This window comes from Mauremys reevesii, linkage group 2 (genome assembly GCF_016161935.1).
Source record: "Mauremys reevesii isolate NIE-2019 linkage group 2, ASM1616193v1, whole genome shotgun sequence".
NCBI lineage: Eukaryota > Metazoa > Chordata > Testudines > Geoemydidae > Mauremys > Mauremys reevesii.
In genome coordinates, this window is record NC_052624.1 from 19,725,423 (window position 1) to 19,739,848 (window position 14,426).

The 14,426-nt window shown below is 45.5% G+C and overlaps 1 protein-coding gene across 11 annotated transcripts in view; it reads left to right on the forward strand.

Annotated features, from left to right (window-relative positions):
• Positions 1–159: 159 nt before the first annotated feature.
• The window catches only part of RNF32 (ring finger protein 32), a 63,170-nt gene continuing 48,903 nt past the window's right edge, over positions 160–14,426 (forward strand). The window contains exons 1-5 of one of the 11 annotated variants that reach the window (XM_039527177.1): positions 167–308; positions 1,725–1,875; positions 7,643–7,906; positions 8,334–8,484; positions 8,990–9,260. In XM_039527177.1, coding sequence (XP_039383111.1) covers positions 8,377–8,484; positions 8,990–9,260 — 379 coding nt within the window. In that variant the 5' untranslated portion in view covers positions 167–308; positions 1,725–1,875; positions 7,643–7,906; positions 8,334–8,376. Of the gene's footprint in view, positions 378–1,724; positions 1,876–7,642; positions 7,907–8,333; positions 8,485–8,989; positions 9,261–14,426 lie in introns of all 11 variants that reach the window. The other 10 variants (XM_039527175.1, XM_039527182.1, XM_039527185.1 and 7 more) reach the window with 10 other exon arrangements.

The window sequence follows — 14,426 nt, forward strand, 5'->3', positions numbered from 1 at the left end:
CAGCTTCACCCAGGGCCACGAGGACACACCGACCGTTGGGGCAGTAGCCACGTGCCCCTGGCCTGTCCCTTCCAGCGGCAAAGCCTCAGGGCCTAACGCCCACATTCCACACTCCTCCCTCGCGCTACATGAACTTCCGGGCTGCGCGCGCCCTCGCCTCCTTGACGTCCCGCCCGCCCACTTGCGCGGCACGCACGCGTACGCCTTGGTTTCTGCCTCGCGTTGCCGTGGGGGCGGGGACGGGCTGTGATAAAGCTTGGGCGTTGTGTTGCTAAGCAACCCGATCCGGACCGTGGCGACAGGAGCAGGTTGGTGTTGAGTCCCCTGGCAGGGTGGGTGTTTGTATCGGGGGCGGACTACAGGAGCCAATAAGAGGGGTAGGGAGGCCAATGGGGTGGGGGGGGGGGGGACAGGAGCCATTGGGTGGGTGGGAACCAGGGGCCAATAAGCAGGGCACTGTGTGATGTGGGGAAGCAGGGCCCAGTAAGGGGGGGGCACTGTGATGGGGGGAGCAGAGGCCATTAGTAAGCTGAGGAAGCAGGGGGCCAATAAGGGGGGCAGTGTGTGCTGGGGAGGACAGGAGCCAGTAAGGAGAGAGGTGCTGGGTGCACTCAGGAGCAGAGGCCATTGTAGGAAGAGAGACTGAAGGGGGAAGCAAAGGCAGATGAGAAGGGAGGGCTGGTTCTGTGGGAGATGAGTGGGAGGGTTGATAAATGAGGGAGACTTGTGCAAAGATGGGCTACTGTTATGGCAGTGGTCCCCAACCTTTTTGTGGCCAGTAGCACATGCATGTTTTCAGAAGAGCATGGCGGGCGCCAACAATTTTTCAAGACTTATTTTGTATTTGTACATTAAATAATATAAAAAAAACATTTAATACTACATAATATATGAATCAGGAGAGAAGCCAGAGAGAAGCCACGAGGACAGAGAACACCGGTGCCCATAGCCCTAAAGTACTCTGTCGCCAGCAGGGGCCGGGCCCCAGATTCTCTTCTCTGCTGGGCACTAGGTGGGCTCCGCACCTGCCGGGGACTGAGAACACCAGAGCCTGCAGCCCAAGTTCTGTGTCCCTGGCAGGCGCGGAGCCGTGGTTTCTCTCCGGCTTAAGCCGCGGCCCCGCGCCTGCCAGGGACCGAGAACACGGGTGCCTGCAGCCCTAGAGTTCTCTGTCCCTGGCAGGCGTGGGGCCGCAGCTTCTCTCCCCTGCTGGGAACTAGGCAGGTGCACATAAATGCCCCAATGGGCGCCATGGTGCCCACGGGCACCACGTTGGGGACCACTGTGTTATGGGATCTGATGTGTTTACGGATGAGAAGGAGAAAGAGGTGGGTAGGGCAGGGTGAATAGGTGGTTTCTGTAAAATGGGAATAGTCAGCAACATTTAATTTGCCTCATTCATGATTGCAAAGTTCTGTGGCCCAGGGACAGAAGGTGCTATAGAAATTCAAATGATTGATTATCATAAAAATCAGCAGTTAGAATAGCATCACACAGAGAATCTATAAAGAGCGATTTGAGGAGATCTTTTGGCAGTCTGGTGCACTTTTTTAAATTAGTAATTAAAATGTTGCAGTAGTTAAAATAGATTTTATTATATTTTTAAATTTTTAGTTCAAAACTTGTTTTTACAATAAGAGATTCTTTAGTCAGAGATAGTTTTAACATATTTTGAGAAGAGGAACAGAAGGTCAATTAATCTCTGAAAAAAGAAATCCTTTCAGTCCACCAAACAGGTACAGCACTAGTGGGGGCATTCCCTATGATCTCCAACAACATAACTCAGCTTTAACCTGAAGAGACCACCTCCAGGAAGGAATAGTTCATTGTCCATGACCTTTGCAATCGTTGACCTCATTACTGAGCCTGTCAAAAGTGAGTGCCAGTTGTGATGGTAATTGTATAATGTCTCACTGAGCCAACTCCCATTAAAGTTAATGGAAATCTTCCTATTTTTTTCCCAATGGGAGTTGGATTAGTTCTTGAGAGACTTGGCTTTTTAAGGGTCAATTATTAGGTTAAAAAACAGTCTTTTAATGTCCTTCCCTAAGTTATACATCAGGGGTAGGCAACCTGTGGCACATGTGCCGAAGGCGGCACTCAAGCTGATTTTCAGTGGCACTCACACTGCCCGGGTCCTGACCACTGGTTTGGGGGACTCTGCATTTTAATTTAATTTTAAATGAAGCTTCTTAAACATTTTAAAAACCTTATTTACTTTACATACAACAATAGTTTAGTTATATATTATAGACTTGTAGAAAAAGACCTTCTAAAAATGTTAAAATGTATTACCAGCACTCGAAACCTTAAATTAGAGTGAATAAATGAAGACTTGGCACACCACTTCTGAAAGGTTGCCGACCCCTCTTATACATAATATCTGAGACTGTTAATAGGGAACTTTTTGTTATGTCTAGTTTACTCTTCACTTCTTATCCTGTTTTTGTTTGTTTATTGCTATCAAGCTTGAGCAGTGGATGTAGGTGAGCCAGATCATTCACTTTTGTTTATAGTCAGCTTCTAGTTTATTCCATATTTAGGTGCTCTTTGTACTTGGAAAATGCTGCAGTGTTTGGACTACAAACAAGACAAGGGAGTGTTTGGAATATTGTTTGTTTCAACAGTTTCCACTACAATCTGTTTTTTTATTCATAAAAGATAGTTTTTCAAAGTCTAAATCATAGAATCATAGAACTTAAGATCAGAAGCGACCATTATGATCATCTAGTCTGACCTCCTGCAAGATGCAGGCCACAAAAGCTGACCCACCCACTCCTGAAATAATTCTCTCCCTTGACTCAGCTGTTGAAGTCCCCAAATCCTGATTTAAAGACTTCAAGTAGCAGATAATCCTCCAGCAAGCGACCCCTGCCCCATGCTGCGGAGGAAGGCAAAAAACCTCCAGGGCCACTGCCAATCTACCCTGGAGGAAAATTCCTTCCCGACCCCAAATATGGCGATCAGCTGAACCCCGAGCATGCGGGCAAGACTCTCCAGCCAGACACTCAGGAAAAAGACTTTCAATATCCCAACATTGACCCTCGGTACTAATTACCAGTGGTCGCACGTTATTGACCTATTGACTAAATCACGTTATCCTATCAAACCATTCCCTCCATAAACTTATCAAGCTTAATCTTAAAGCCAGAGAGGTCCTTCGCCCCCACTGTTTCCCTCGGTAGGCTGTTCCAGAATTTCACTCCCCTGATGGTTAGAAACCTTCGTCTAATTTCAAGCCTAAACTTCCCGACTGCCAATTTATATCCATTTGTTCTCGTGTCCACATTAGTACTGAGCTGAAATAATTCCTCTCCCTCCCTGGTATTTATCCCTCTCATATATTTAAAGAGAGCAATCATATCTCCTCTCAACCTTCTTTTGGTTAAGGAAAACAAACCGAGCTCCTCAAGTCTCCTTTCATACGACAGGCTTTCCATTCCTCGGATCATTCTAGTGGCCCTTCTTTGTACCCGTTCCAGTTTGAATTCATCCTTCTTAAACATGGGAGACCAAAACTGCACACAGTACTCCAAATGAGGTCTCACCAACGCCTTGTATAACGGGACTAGCACCTCCTTATCTCTACTAGAAATACCTCGCCTAATGCATCCCAAGACCGCATTAGCTTTTTTAACGGCCACATCACATTGCCGACTCATAGTCATCCTGCGATCAACCAGGACTCCGAGGTCCTTCTCCTCTTCCGTTACTTCCAACTGGTGTGTCCCCAGCTTATAACTAAAATTCCTGTTAGTCATCCCTAAATGCATAACCTTACACTTCTCACTATTGAATTTCATCCTATTACTAATACTCCAGTTTACAAGGTCATCCAAATCTCCCTGGAGGATATCCCAATCCTTCTCCGAATTGGCAATACCTCCCAACTTCGTGTCATCCGCAAACTTTATCAGCCCACTCCTACTTTTGGTTCCAAGGTCAGTGATAAATAGATTGAATAAGATCGGACCCAAAACCGAACCTTGATGAACTCCACTGGTAACCTCCCTCCAACCTGACAGATCACCTTTCAATATGACCCGCTGCAGTCTCCCCTTTAACCAGTTCCTTATCCACCTCTGGATTTTCATTTCGATCCCCATCTTTTCCAGTTTAACCAGTAATTCTTCATGCGGTACCGTATCAAACGCCTTACTGAAATCAAGATATATTAGATCCACTGCATTTCCCTTGTCTAAAAAATCTGTTACTTTCTCAAAGAAGGAGATCAGGTTGGTTTGGCACGATCTACCTTTCGTAAAACCATGTTGTAATTTGTCCCAATTGCCATTGACCTCAAGGTCTGTAACTACTCTCTCCTTTAATATTTTTTCCATGACTTTACATACTACAGATGTTAAACTAACAGGCCTGTAGTTACTCGGGTCACTTTTTTTCCCCTTCTTGAAAATAGGAACTATATTAGCTAATCTCCAGTCAAACGGTACAACCCCCGAGTTTAGAGATTCGTTAAAAATTATCGCTAACGGGCTTGCAATTTCACTCGCCAATTCCTTTAATATTCTAGGATGAAGATTATCCGGGCCGCCAGATTTACTACCGTTAAACTGTTCAAGTTTGGCTTCTACCTCGGATACTTTAATTTCCAACCCCGCACTTTCATTCCCATCAGTCACTCTGCCACTATTCCTAAGCCCTTCATTAGCCTCATTAAAGACCGAGGCAAAATATTCGTTTAGATATTGTGCCATGCCTATCTTATCCTTAATCTCCACTCCACTGTGAAGATATGACCTGTGTCACTTTAAATATTGAGACAGCTTTCATTCCATAATAAAGAGAAGGGAAAATTATTATTACTATATAGTCTGTGCTTTAAATTCAACTCAGAAGCCAAGCAACAGCTCATGAATAGGGCCCTACCAAATTCACGGCCATGAAAAACGTGTCGTGGACAGTAAATCGGGTCTTTTGTGTGCTTTTACCCTATACTATACAGCAGGGGTCGGCAACCTTTCAGAAGTGGTGTGCCGAGTCTTCATTTATTCACTCAAATTTAAGGTTTCGCGTGCCAGTAATACATTTTAATGTTTTTAGAAGGTCTTTCTATAAGTCTATAATATATAACTAAACTATTGTTGTATGTAAAGTAAATAAGGTTTTAAAAATGTTTAAGAACCTTCATTTAAAATTAAATTAAAATGCAGAGCCCCCTGGACTAGTGGCCAGGACCTGGGCAGTGTGAGTGCCACTGAAAATCAGCTCGCGTGCCGCCTTCGGCACGCGTGCCATAGGTTGCCTACCCCTGCTATACAGATTTCACAGGGAGACCAGCGTTTCTCAAATTGGGGGTCCTGACCCAAAAGGGAGTTGCAGGGGAGTCGTAAGGTGATGTTAGGGGGGTCATGGTCTCGCCACCCTTACTTCTGTGCTTCTGCCTTCAGAGCAGGGTGGCCAGAAAGTGATGGCTGCTAACTGAGGGCCCAGTCTACAGGCAGCAGTGCAGAAGTAAGGGTGACAATGCCATGCCGTGCCATCCTTACTTCTGTGCTGCTGCTGGCAACAGCACTGCCTTCAGAGCTGGGCTCCTGGCGAGCAGCCACCACTCTTCGGCTGCCCAGCACTGCCACAACCAGCAGCAGCACAGAAGTAAGGGTAGCAGTACCACAACCCCCCTCTAGAATAACTCTGCAACCCCCACCCCTGCTCCTTTTTGGGTTAGGACCCCTACAATTATAACACTGTAAAATTTCAGATTTAAATAGCTGAAATCATGAAATCTATTTTTAAAATCCTATGACCATGAAATTGACTAAAATGGACCATGACTTTGGTAGGGCCCTAATCATGAAGCACAGGTATAAAGTGCTCCTTGTGAAATTCTTAACTCATTAAAAAGATGGCCGCACTCTATACCATTTAAAGTTTCTGAATAAGTTTATGGATGTGGTCTACAGAGAACACATTGTAATAGTCTAATTTTGAAGTGACAAAGCCATGGATGACAACAGCAAGGTTTTCATTAGAAATGGTCTGGAAATGAAATTGGCTCTTTTGGCCAAGCATAAATAGAGGAAAGCGATCCTAGCTACTGATACTATCCAGAATTCCGTATGAATAACTCTGGTAATGAAAGACGGATGCACAACCTCATTGAAGGAGAATAGAACCACAATCATGTCTTCTGGTTATTTTCCCCAGCCTACCATTATCACCTCCAAATTATCTAGAATGAGCCTCAACAAGATTGGTTAGTCATGCTGCAGTCTTTACCCATCACTGAGGTGCACAGCTGCTTCTATTACTATAAGTCAAGATGGAGACAATTGTAATCCTAATGTAGATTAATGATGCCAATTCTAAAATAACAGTCTCATCATCAGGTGATTGTAGTGTGTTTTTCATTCAAATCCATAACTCACTTCTATAATGTCCAAAATAAATAGGTTAATATATATCTGGCAAAATCCAGTTAGTGATTCTATCACTGTAACCTTGTCTTTTCTCAGTCCACTCCTTCTCTATTATTTGTTATCACCACTCATCTTCAAGGTTCTCTTCCCCCTTTTTTTTGGTGTTATCTGTCTTCCCCTTAATTTTTCCATAGGTAAAACAGCAGAAGTGGGTGAGTTGTTAGGAGGGATTTGAATATGATAAGGGGAGTGGACTTGATGGACAGGTTCAACACATCCAGGATGTGGGAGAGAAGGAAAGGGAGAAGTCAAAGACATCCCCAAATTAATTACAGGCCTGCATGACAGAGGATAGTGGCATCATTAATGGTAAAGAAGATTGGAAGTAGTGGAGGTTTGGGATGAAAGATTATGACCTTAGACTTGGCCATGTTGAGTTTAAGATGACAATAAACAATCCAATATAGGTAGTCAGGGAGGCAGCAAAATATGATATCAAAGTAGAGTTGCCAACTGTCTAATCACACATACCCAAACACCCTTGCCCCACCCACTGTCCCAAAGCCCCTCCCTGTTCACTCCATCCCCACTCCCTCCATTGCTTGCTCTCCCCCACCTTCACTCACTCTCACAGGGTAGGGGGTTGGGATGTGAGTGTGGGCTCTGGGCTGGGGCCGAGGGGTTCAGAGTGTGGGAAGGGGCTCCAGGCTGAGCCAGGGGCAGCGGGTTGGGGTGCAGGGAGGGGGTGTGGGGTGCAAGCTCTGGGAGGGAGTTTGGGTGCACAAGGGGGTGCTGGACTGGGGCAGGGGGTGCTGGCTCTGGGACGGGGCTCAGGGCTGGGGCATGAGGTTGGGGGTGCGGGGCTCCTGCCAGGCAGCACTTACCTCAGGCGGCTCCCAGTCGGTGGCGCAGTGGGGCTAAGGAAGGCTCCCTGCCTACCCTAGCCCCTCACCGCTCCTGGAATCGGCCAGCATGTCCCTGTGGCCCCGGAGGGGAAGGGGGCTCTGCGTGCTGCCCCTACCTGCACGACCCCCCCCCCGCATCTCCCATTGGCCACAGTTCCCAGCCAATGGGAGTTGTGGAGTTGGCACTGGGGGCAGGGTCAGCAAACAGAGACCCCTGCGGGCCCCTGCCGCCCCAGGCTGCAGGGACGTGCTGGCTGCTGTGGGAGCAGCATGGAGCCAGGGCAGGCAGGGAGCCTGCCTTAGCCCTGCTGCGCCACTGGACTTTTATCAACCTAAAATCTCCCAATTTGGCTTCATTAGCCTCCGGGAGATAGAGCCTGATTCCAGGAGACTCCCGGCAAAATTGGCAACCTATATCGAAACACAGAGTACAGGTCAGGAGTGGAGAAATATACCTGAAAGTCATCAGCAAAAAGAGAATTCAACTCAGTGAGCACATGAATTCAGCGAAGGATAGGAACAAGAGGAGAAGGCTCAGAACAGAGACCTAGGGTACCCAAATTGAGAAGGGGGGAAAGAGAGGACTATGATTGACCAACAGATGTTGAAGTAGCTTCCAGAGAAGTAAGTGTGTGTGTGTGTGTGTGTGTGTGTGTGTGTGTGTGTGTGTGTGTGTGTGTGTGTGTGTGTGTGGTTATCTTAATGGGGTCCTGGTCCATGACTGGGGCTGCTAGGTGCTAACACAATACAAATAATCTAAAAAGCTGATATAAAGGCAGGTTTCCAGGACAGATCCATTAGCTCCTATCCAAAAATATACTGTATACAGCATATGCAGTACATTGGAGTTTGTGGTGGGAGAGGGGTCACAATCTACTTTTGGTTACATGGAGCTAATTTTTTCAGCAGCATTGTGTGTTGTGCTAACCTCTTGTTGTCCACAGGTGTAGAAAATAGTGAACATTAATTTTGTATACTTCTGCTGTACTGTCAATGAGAGTATTTCTGTTGATCAGAAACATTACTAATTCTTTTGTATTTTTGCTTTTAGAACTACAAGATATTACAAAATATGCTGTCAATTGTCCCTGTCAATGGAGCATCATTATTCTGTTTTGAAGACAAGTAGTTCATCAGTGACTTCAGTTCACAGTTCTGAAAACAACTACAAGGTGCACAAGTCATATTTTATGCTAAAAGAAGTGAGCATTACAAAAAATTGAAATGAATATAGATAGGCCCATTTAGTGTGTTAAAAGTAATATATACTTACAAGTACTTGTTTATGTTCAGGGCTCTGAAAGGCAAGATTAGCCTTGGGATTGTTTTTAATTATACTGAGGCAAAATATGTTTAGGCATGTCAAGCTTTTATAGTTCATAATGAGTTTATTGCATATAATAATTATGGGTTCAGTAATTAAAAGTTAAAAATTACTGCTATTTTATTTAATATAAACCATAAATGAAACATTTCTTTTGACTTTATAAGTTAAGGTTAGGATGTGTCAGTAACATCAATCTTAAGTTTCATATTATGGTAATTGTATATTAGTAAGACTTCAAGCATGGGAGTTGTATATGTATAAAAACCTTTGTCAAATTAAAACATCATTGGCTAAGGGCTGAACTTTTCTTTTTTAATATACTGTACATAATGTACACATATACAAGTCATTTATATTAATAATTATGGAATTTTTTTTAGGGCAGTTTCTCCAAACGAGATACTTTAGCTGTTACTGCAGTTGCTTTACAAGATCATATTTTACATAACCTTCAGCTCCAGGATCTTTCATTAGCAGATCCTTTTAAGTCAAAGTTGAGGAATAAAAAGAACATTTACAAACCTGTGAACAGAGAGATGGTCACAGCAGTAGTAGATACTGGACTAAGAAAAAAGAGCATTCTCCACACAAAAAAGGAAGATCCAGAAAAAGAATATGTCCTTGATCCTAATCCTCCACAACTAACGTTAGGTAAACCATTATATTCTGATTTGTGTATTTTTGCATTTTATTTCAAACTTATTAGAATACAATAACTAGATGTTCTTTTCAATACTATAACTTAGCATAAAACTGCATAATGCATAGAAAGTTTATAAAAATGTCAAAAATCAAGTACTTTGGGCCTTCAGGTAAACTGATCATTTAAACAATAAGGACAATTTAAACTGCCATCAAAAAAGTTGAATACTTCTCACATCTATCATGTATTTGAATTTATTTTCAGTGTGACAGAGAAGGAAGAAACTAGTAAGTCTAGATGAAGAATTTTTTCATTCTAGAAGCAGGCACTCTATTCCGCACTGATTTTTTTATATTTTTTTTTATATTAGTGGTTGAAAGTACAATGCAATACAAGTATAAACAAAAATGGATGTTATTTTTAATATTGGAATGATTACATAAGATTGTGTGCAACTGTCGCTTTACCTTTTGTTTAGTAAATGATGTTTTAGTTTGGGCATAAATTGTATGCTTTTGCTAACATTTACCCACCCCTGCCCAAACTTAAAAATGTTTGGTTTTGCGATGATCCTGGGGCAAAACCCAGCAAGAATTAACACCTGTAGTTAAATACTTACTTCACATTAAGAAGCAAACATGCAACAAGATAAAAGTCACAAAAGTGAGAGCTTGGAATCACGCCTAGTGAGCAAATTTCTTTTAAAAAACCTCAGTTACCAACTTTCCATAACTGTTCTTCAAGATGTGTTGCTCATGTCCATTCCAGTGTAGGTGTGTGCTCACCCCGAGCACTGCTGCCAGAAAGTTTTCCCCCCATGGTGTCCATGGGGTCGGCTCTGGTGCCCCCAGGAGCCACACCTTCATAGTGCCTGTATATAGGGCCCTGCTGCTTCTCAGTTCCTTTTTGCTGGCTAACTTGGACAGAGAGGCAGGCGGGGCGGGCAGGGGGTGGAATGGACATGAGCAACGCATCTCAAAGAACAACAGTTACTGAAGGTTAGTAATTGTTTTTTCTTCTTTGAGTGCTTTGCTCATGTCCATTCCAATGTAGGTGACTCCCAAGCAGTTGCGTGGGTGGAGGGTTCGGAGTTAATTGGCACACTGCTTGGCCGAAACCTGCATCATCTCTAGTTTGCTGAGCGATGACATAGTGGGATGTGAGAGGGTGGACTGACAACCATGTTGCTGTTCTATAAATGTCCTGAACCAGGACTTGCGCTATGAACATTGCCGCCGATGCTTCAGCTCTTGTAGAATAGGCTGTCAATGGAGGAGCTGGGACCTTTGCTAGATCGTAGCATGTTACGATACAGTGATCCACAACGAAATTCTCTGGTTTGAGACTGGACGGCCTTTCATTCTGTCTGTAATGGCTATGAAAAGCTGAGTGGATTTCTGAAAAGGTTTAGTCCTTTTTATGGAAAAGGTTAGTGTACACATAACACCTAGCTGGAGTCTCTGTTCCTCCCTGTTAGTATGTGGCTTCGGATAGAAGACAGGTAGGAAGATATCCTGGTTACTATGGAATTGTGAGACCACCTTTGGCAGGAAGTCCGGGTGTGGCTGCAGATTAACTTTGTCCTTGAAGACAACTGTGTATGGTGGTTCTGAAGTAAGAACTCTGATCTCTGAGATCCTTCTGGCAGAAGTAACGGCAACCAGGAAGGCCACCTTTCAGGACAGGTAGAGCAGAGAGAACGTTGCCAGCGGTTCAAATGGTGTCCTGTTAGATTTGCCAGCACCAAGTTGAGGTCCAGAGAGGGAGTGGCTGGTGTACCTGGGGGTATAGCCGCTCCAATCCCTTAAGAAAACGACCACAGATCGAGTTTGAGAAAACTAACTGTCCGTTCACCCATGGGTGAAAGGCCAAGATTGCAGTTAGATGCACCCTAATGGATTATACTGTTAGGCCTTGCTGTTTCAAGTGGAGTAGATAATCTGTAATGAAAGACAGTGTTGAATGAGCAGGCAAAACCCCTTTTGTGCTGAACGGATCGAGAATCTCTTCCACTTTGCCAGGTAAGTGGTTCTAGTGGACAGTTTCCTGCTCCCAAAAAGCACCTTGCAAACAGGCCCAGAGTATATCAGTTCTGCAGGATTCAGCCATAGAGCTTCCAGACTCGAGGTTCAGATTACATAGACAGCTGTGGTCCTGAGAGATCAGGCTCAGGAATGGGGGCAGGCAGATTGGCGTATCCACCAAGAGATCTAGGAGGGTGGTGAATCAGTGCTGACATGGCCAGGCCGGGGCTGTCAGGATAAGACGCGTCCTGTCCCTTCTGACCTTCAGCAGAACTCTGTATGAGAGGCATGGGAGGGAACGCATACAAGAGATGGTCCGTCCAAGGGAGGAGAAAGGTGTCTGCGAGTGAGCCCAGGCTGTGGCTAGGAAGGAGCAGAACTGAAGACACTTCCTGTTGTGTTTTGTCGCAAATGGGTCTACCTAGGAAGTTCCTCACCTCTGGGAAATGGTGCTCACAGTGTCTGGGCAAATAGACCATTCGTAATGGTTGGGAAAGGATCTGCTGAGGTGATCTACTAACTTGTTCTGTGAGCTCGGAAAGTAGGAGGCTTCAAGGTGAATTGAGTGGGCTATGCTGAATTCCCACAGTCGAAGAGCTTCCTGCTCTGCCCTGCTGTCGTGTTGTGTGTAAGGATTGACATGCCCATTGCCCTCCGAGTGGGTTTGGAACACCTGGCAGGCTAGGGGCACAGCCCTCAGTTCCCTCATATTGATGTGTAACGAGAGCTCCTTCAGGGACCAGAGGCCCTGAGTTCTGTGGGTCCCCAAATGAGCCCTCCATCCCATTGCTGTAATGAGAGACATTGAGGACTGGGACCTTGAGAATGAGATTCCTGCACATACTGTCCGCAGGTCCAGCCATCAAAGAAGAGTTGCAATCATGGACAAAGGAAACGATACCACCCTGTCCAAATGGTGTTAGCCCAGTGCATATGTTGACGCCAGCCAAGGCTGGAGAGATCTGAGCCGTAATCTCACATGTTATACCACATAGATGGATGATGCTATATGACCTAGGAGCTTTAAGCAGTTTCTTGATGGGGTGATTCCTCAGGCTCTCTCTGAGTGCCCCAAGTGCTCTGAACAAGTTTTCTGGGAGAAAGGCTTTGGACTAGGTCAAGTTGAGGACGGTTCCAATTCTATCCTTTGAACTGGGGAAAAGGTAGATTTCTGCATATTTATCAACTGCTCCAGGTCCTGTATTATCTGGAGGTTGACTGTGTTATCTCCACATCTGCCTCCATCTGGGCCTTGGATCGACTTTTGATCAGCCAGTTGTCAAGGTAGGGGTAGACTTGAACCCCTTTTTTCCTCAGGAAGGCTGCGATGACTGCCAGGCACTTCATGAATATTTGAGGGGCTACTGACAGGCTGAATGGGAGCACAGTAAATTGATAGTGCATGTGGTTCACAACAAATCATAAGAACCTTTTGTGTCCCTGAAATATCACAATATGAAAATATGTGTCCTTCAAGTTGAGGGTGGTGTACCAGTCCTCTAGATCCAGAGAAGGGATAATGGAGGCCAAGGAGACCATGTGGAATGTCAGTTTCTTCATGAATCTGTTGAGGTTTCGTAGGTCCAAGATCGGTCTGATTAGGACCCCCAATCCCTTCACTCCGGTGGAACCTCTTCCACTCTTCCTGTCCTTAGGAACAACTTGCACCTCCTGGTCTAGAAGTTGCTCATGAAAGGGGTCCCTAAAGAGGGATGGAAAGGGAGGGTGGGAAGGAGGGGAACAACTGAATTGAAGGGTATATTCTATTTCTATCGTGTATAGCACCCAGCGATCTGAGGTAATATGGATCCATGCCCGATAGAAGTGGACAACCAGTCAACAAAAATAGGGGAAATTGGATCCACATATTGTCCTGGTACATCATCCCTGAGTGTCCCATCAAAAGGCTTGCTTAGATCCCACTGATTGTCTCAGGAGGGGTGAGGAGGGGGGCAGGCACTGGGACATATGAGGACTCAGACAAAAACCTCCTCTTATAGCCTCCACTCCTCCTGCTATAGTCTTGTCTCTACTGTGGTGGATAGAAGCAGGCCAATGGTTGGGGCTCATGGTAATTCCTGGTGGGAGCTGGTGTATGCAACCCCAGAGATTTCAGGGTGGCCGTAGAGTCTTTCAGACTATGCAGCTTCAAGTCTGTTTGCTCTGAAAAGAGTAACTTGCTTTCACGCAGAAGGTCCTGCACTGTCTGCTGCACCACATAGGGCAGCCCCAAGGACTGAAGCCATGAACTTCTTCTCATAACCATAGCCGAAGCAATGGATCAGGCTGCAGAGTCTGCCGTGTCCAAAGCTGCTGGGAGGGATGCCTTTGCCACCAATTTCCCCTCTTCAACAAGGGCCAAGAACTCATCCCTAGACTCCTACAGCAAAAGCTCCTTGAATTTTGCCATTGCGCTCCAAGAGTTGAAATCATACCAGCTCAGGAGCACTTGCTGGTTTGCGATCCAGAGCTGGTAGACACTAGTTGAGTACACTTCCTGCCAAAAAGGTCTAGTTTTTTGGCATCTTTGGCCTTGGCCCTAGCTGATCTTGCCACTCCCACTCATTTGCGGCTGAAACTACCAACAAGCCTGGTGGGTGTTGGTATGTGTACAGGAATTTATACCCATTGGGAGGGACAAAGTACTTTTTCTCCATCCTCTTCACAATAGATTGGAGGGACACAGGGGTCTGCCATAAGGCCTTGATGGGGTCCAGAATGGCATTGTTCAAAGGCAGAGCCATCCGTGATAGCCCTGAAGCTGCTAAAACGTCCACCTGGGCGTGGGATGATTCAGAGATCTCCTTGACCTGGATACCCAGGTTCTGGGTTACCCTCCTGATGAGCTCCTAGTGTGCCCTATTGTTGTCCTGGGAAGACTCTATACTTGTTCCAGCCATCTTCTCTTTGGAAGAGGAGGAAGAGGAATGGGGCATTGGGCTTTGTTGCTTGCCCTCTGCACCGGATGGGCCCATGGGGTTGGGCCTTGCAGTTCAGTACTGGGCTTGGCACCAAGGCCTGGTCCCTGTTCCAAGGGAGGTGGTGGGGGAGTTCTCAACCCCAATGCAACAGAGTAGGACCTCCTGGACTGTGGACCCTGGACTGGCTGAAAAGTCCAGGGATTCCAAAATGGCCACTGTAGTGGCATCT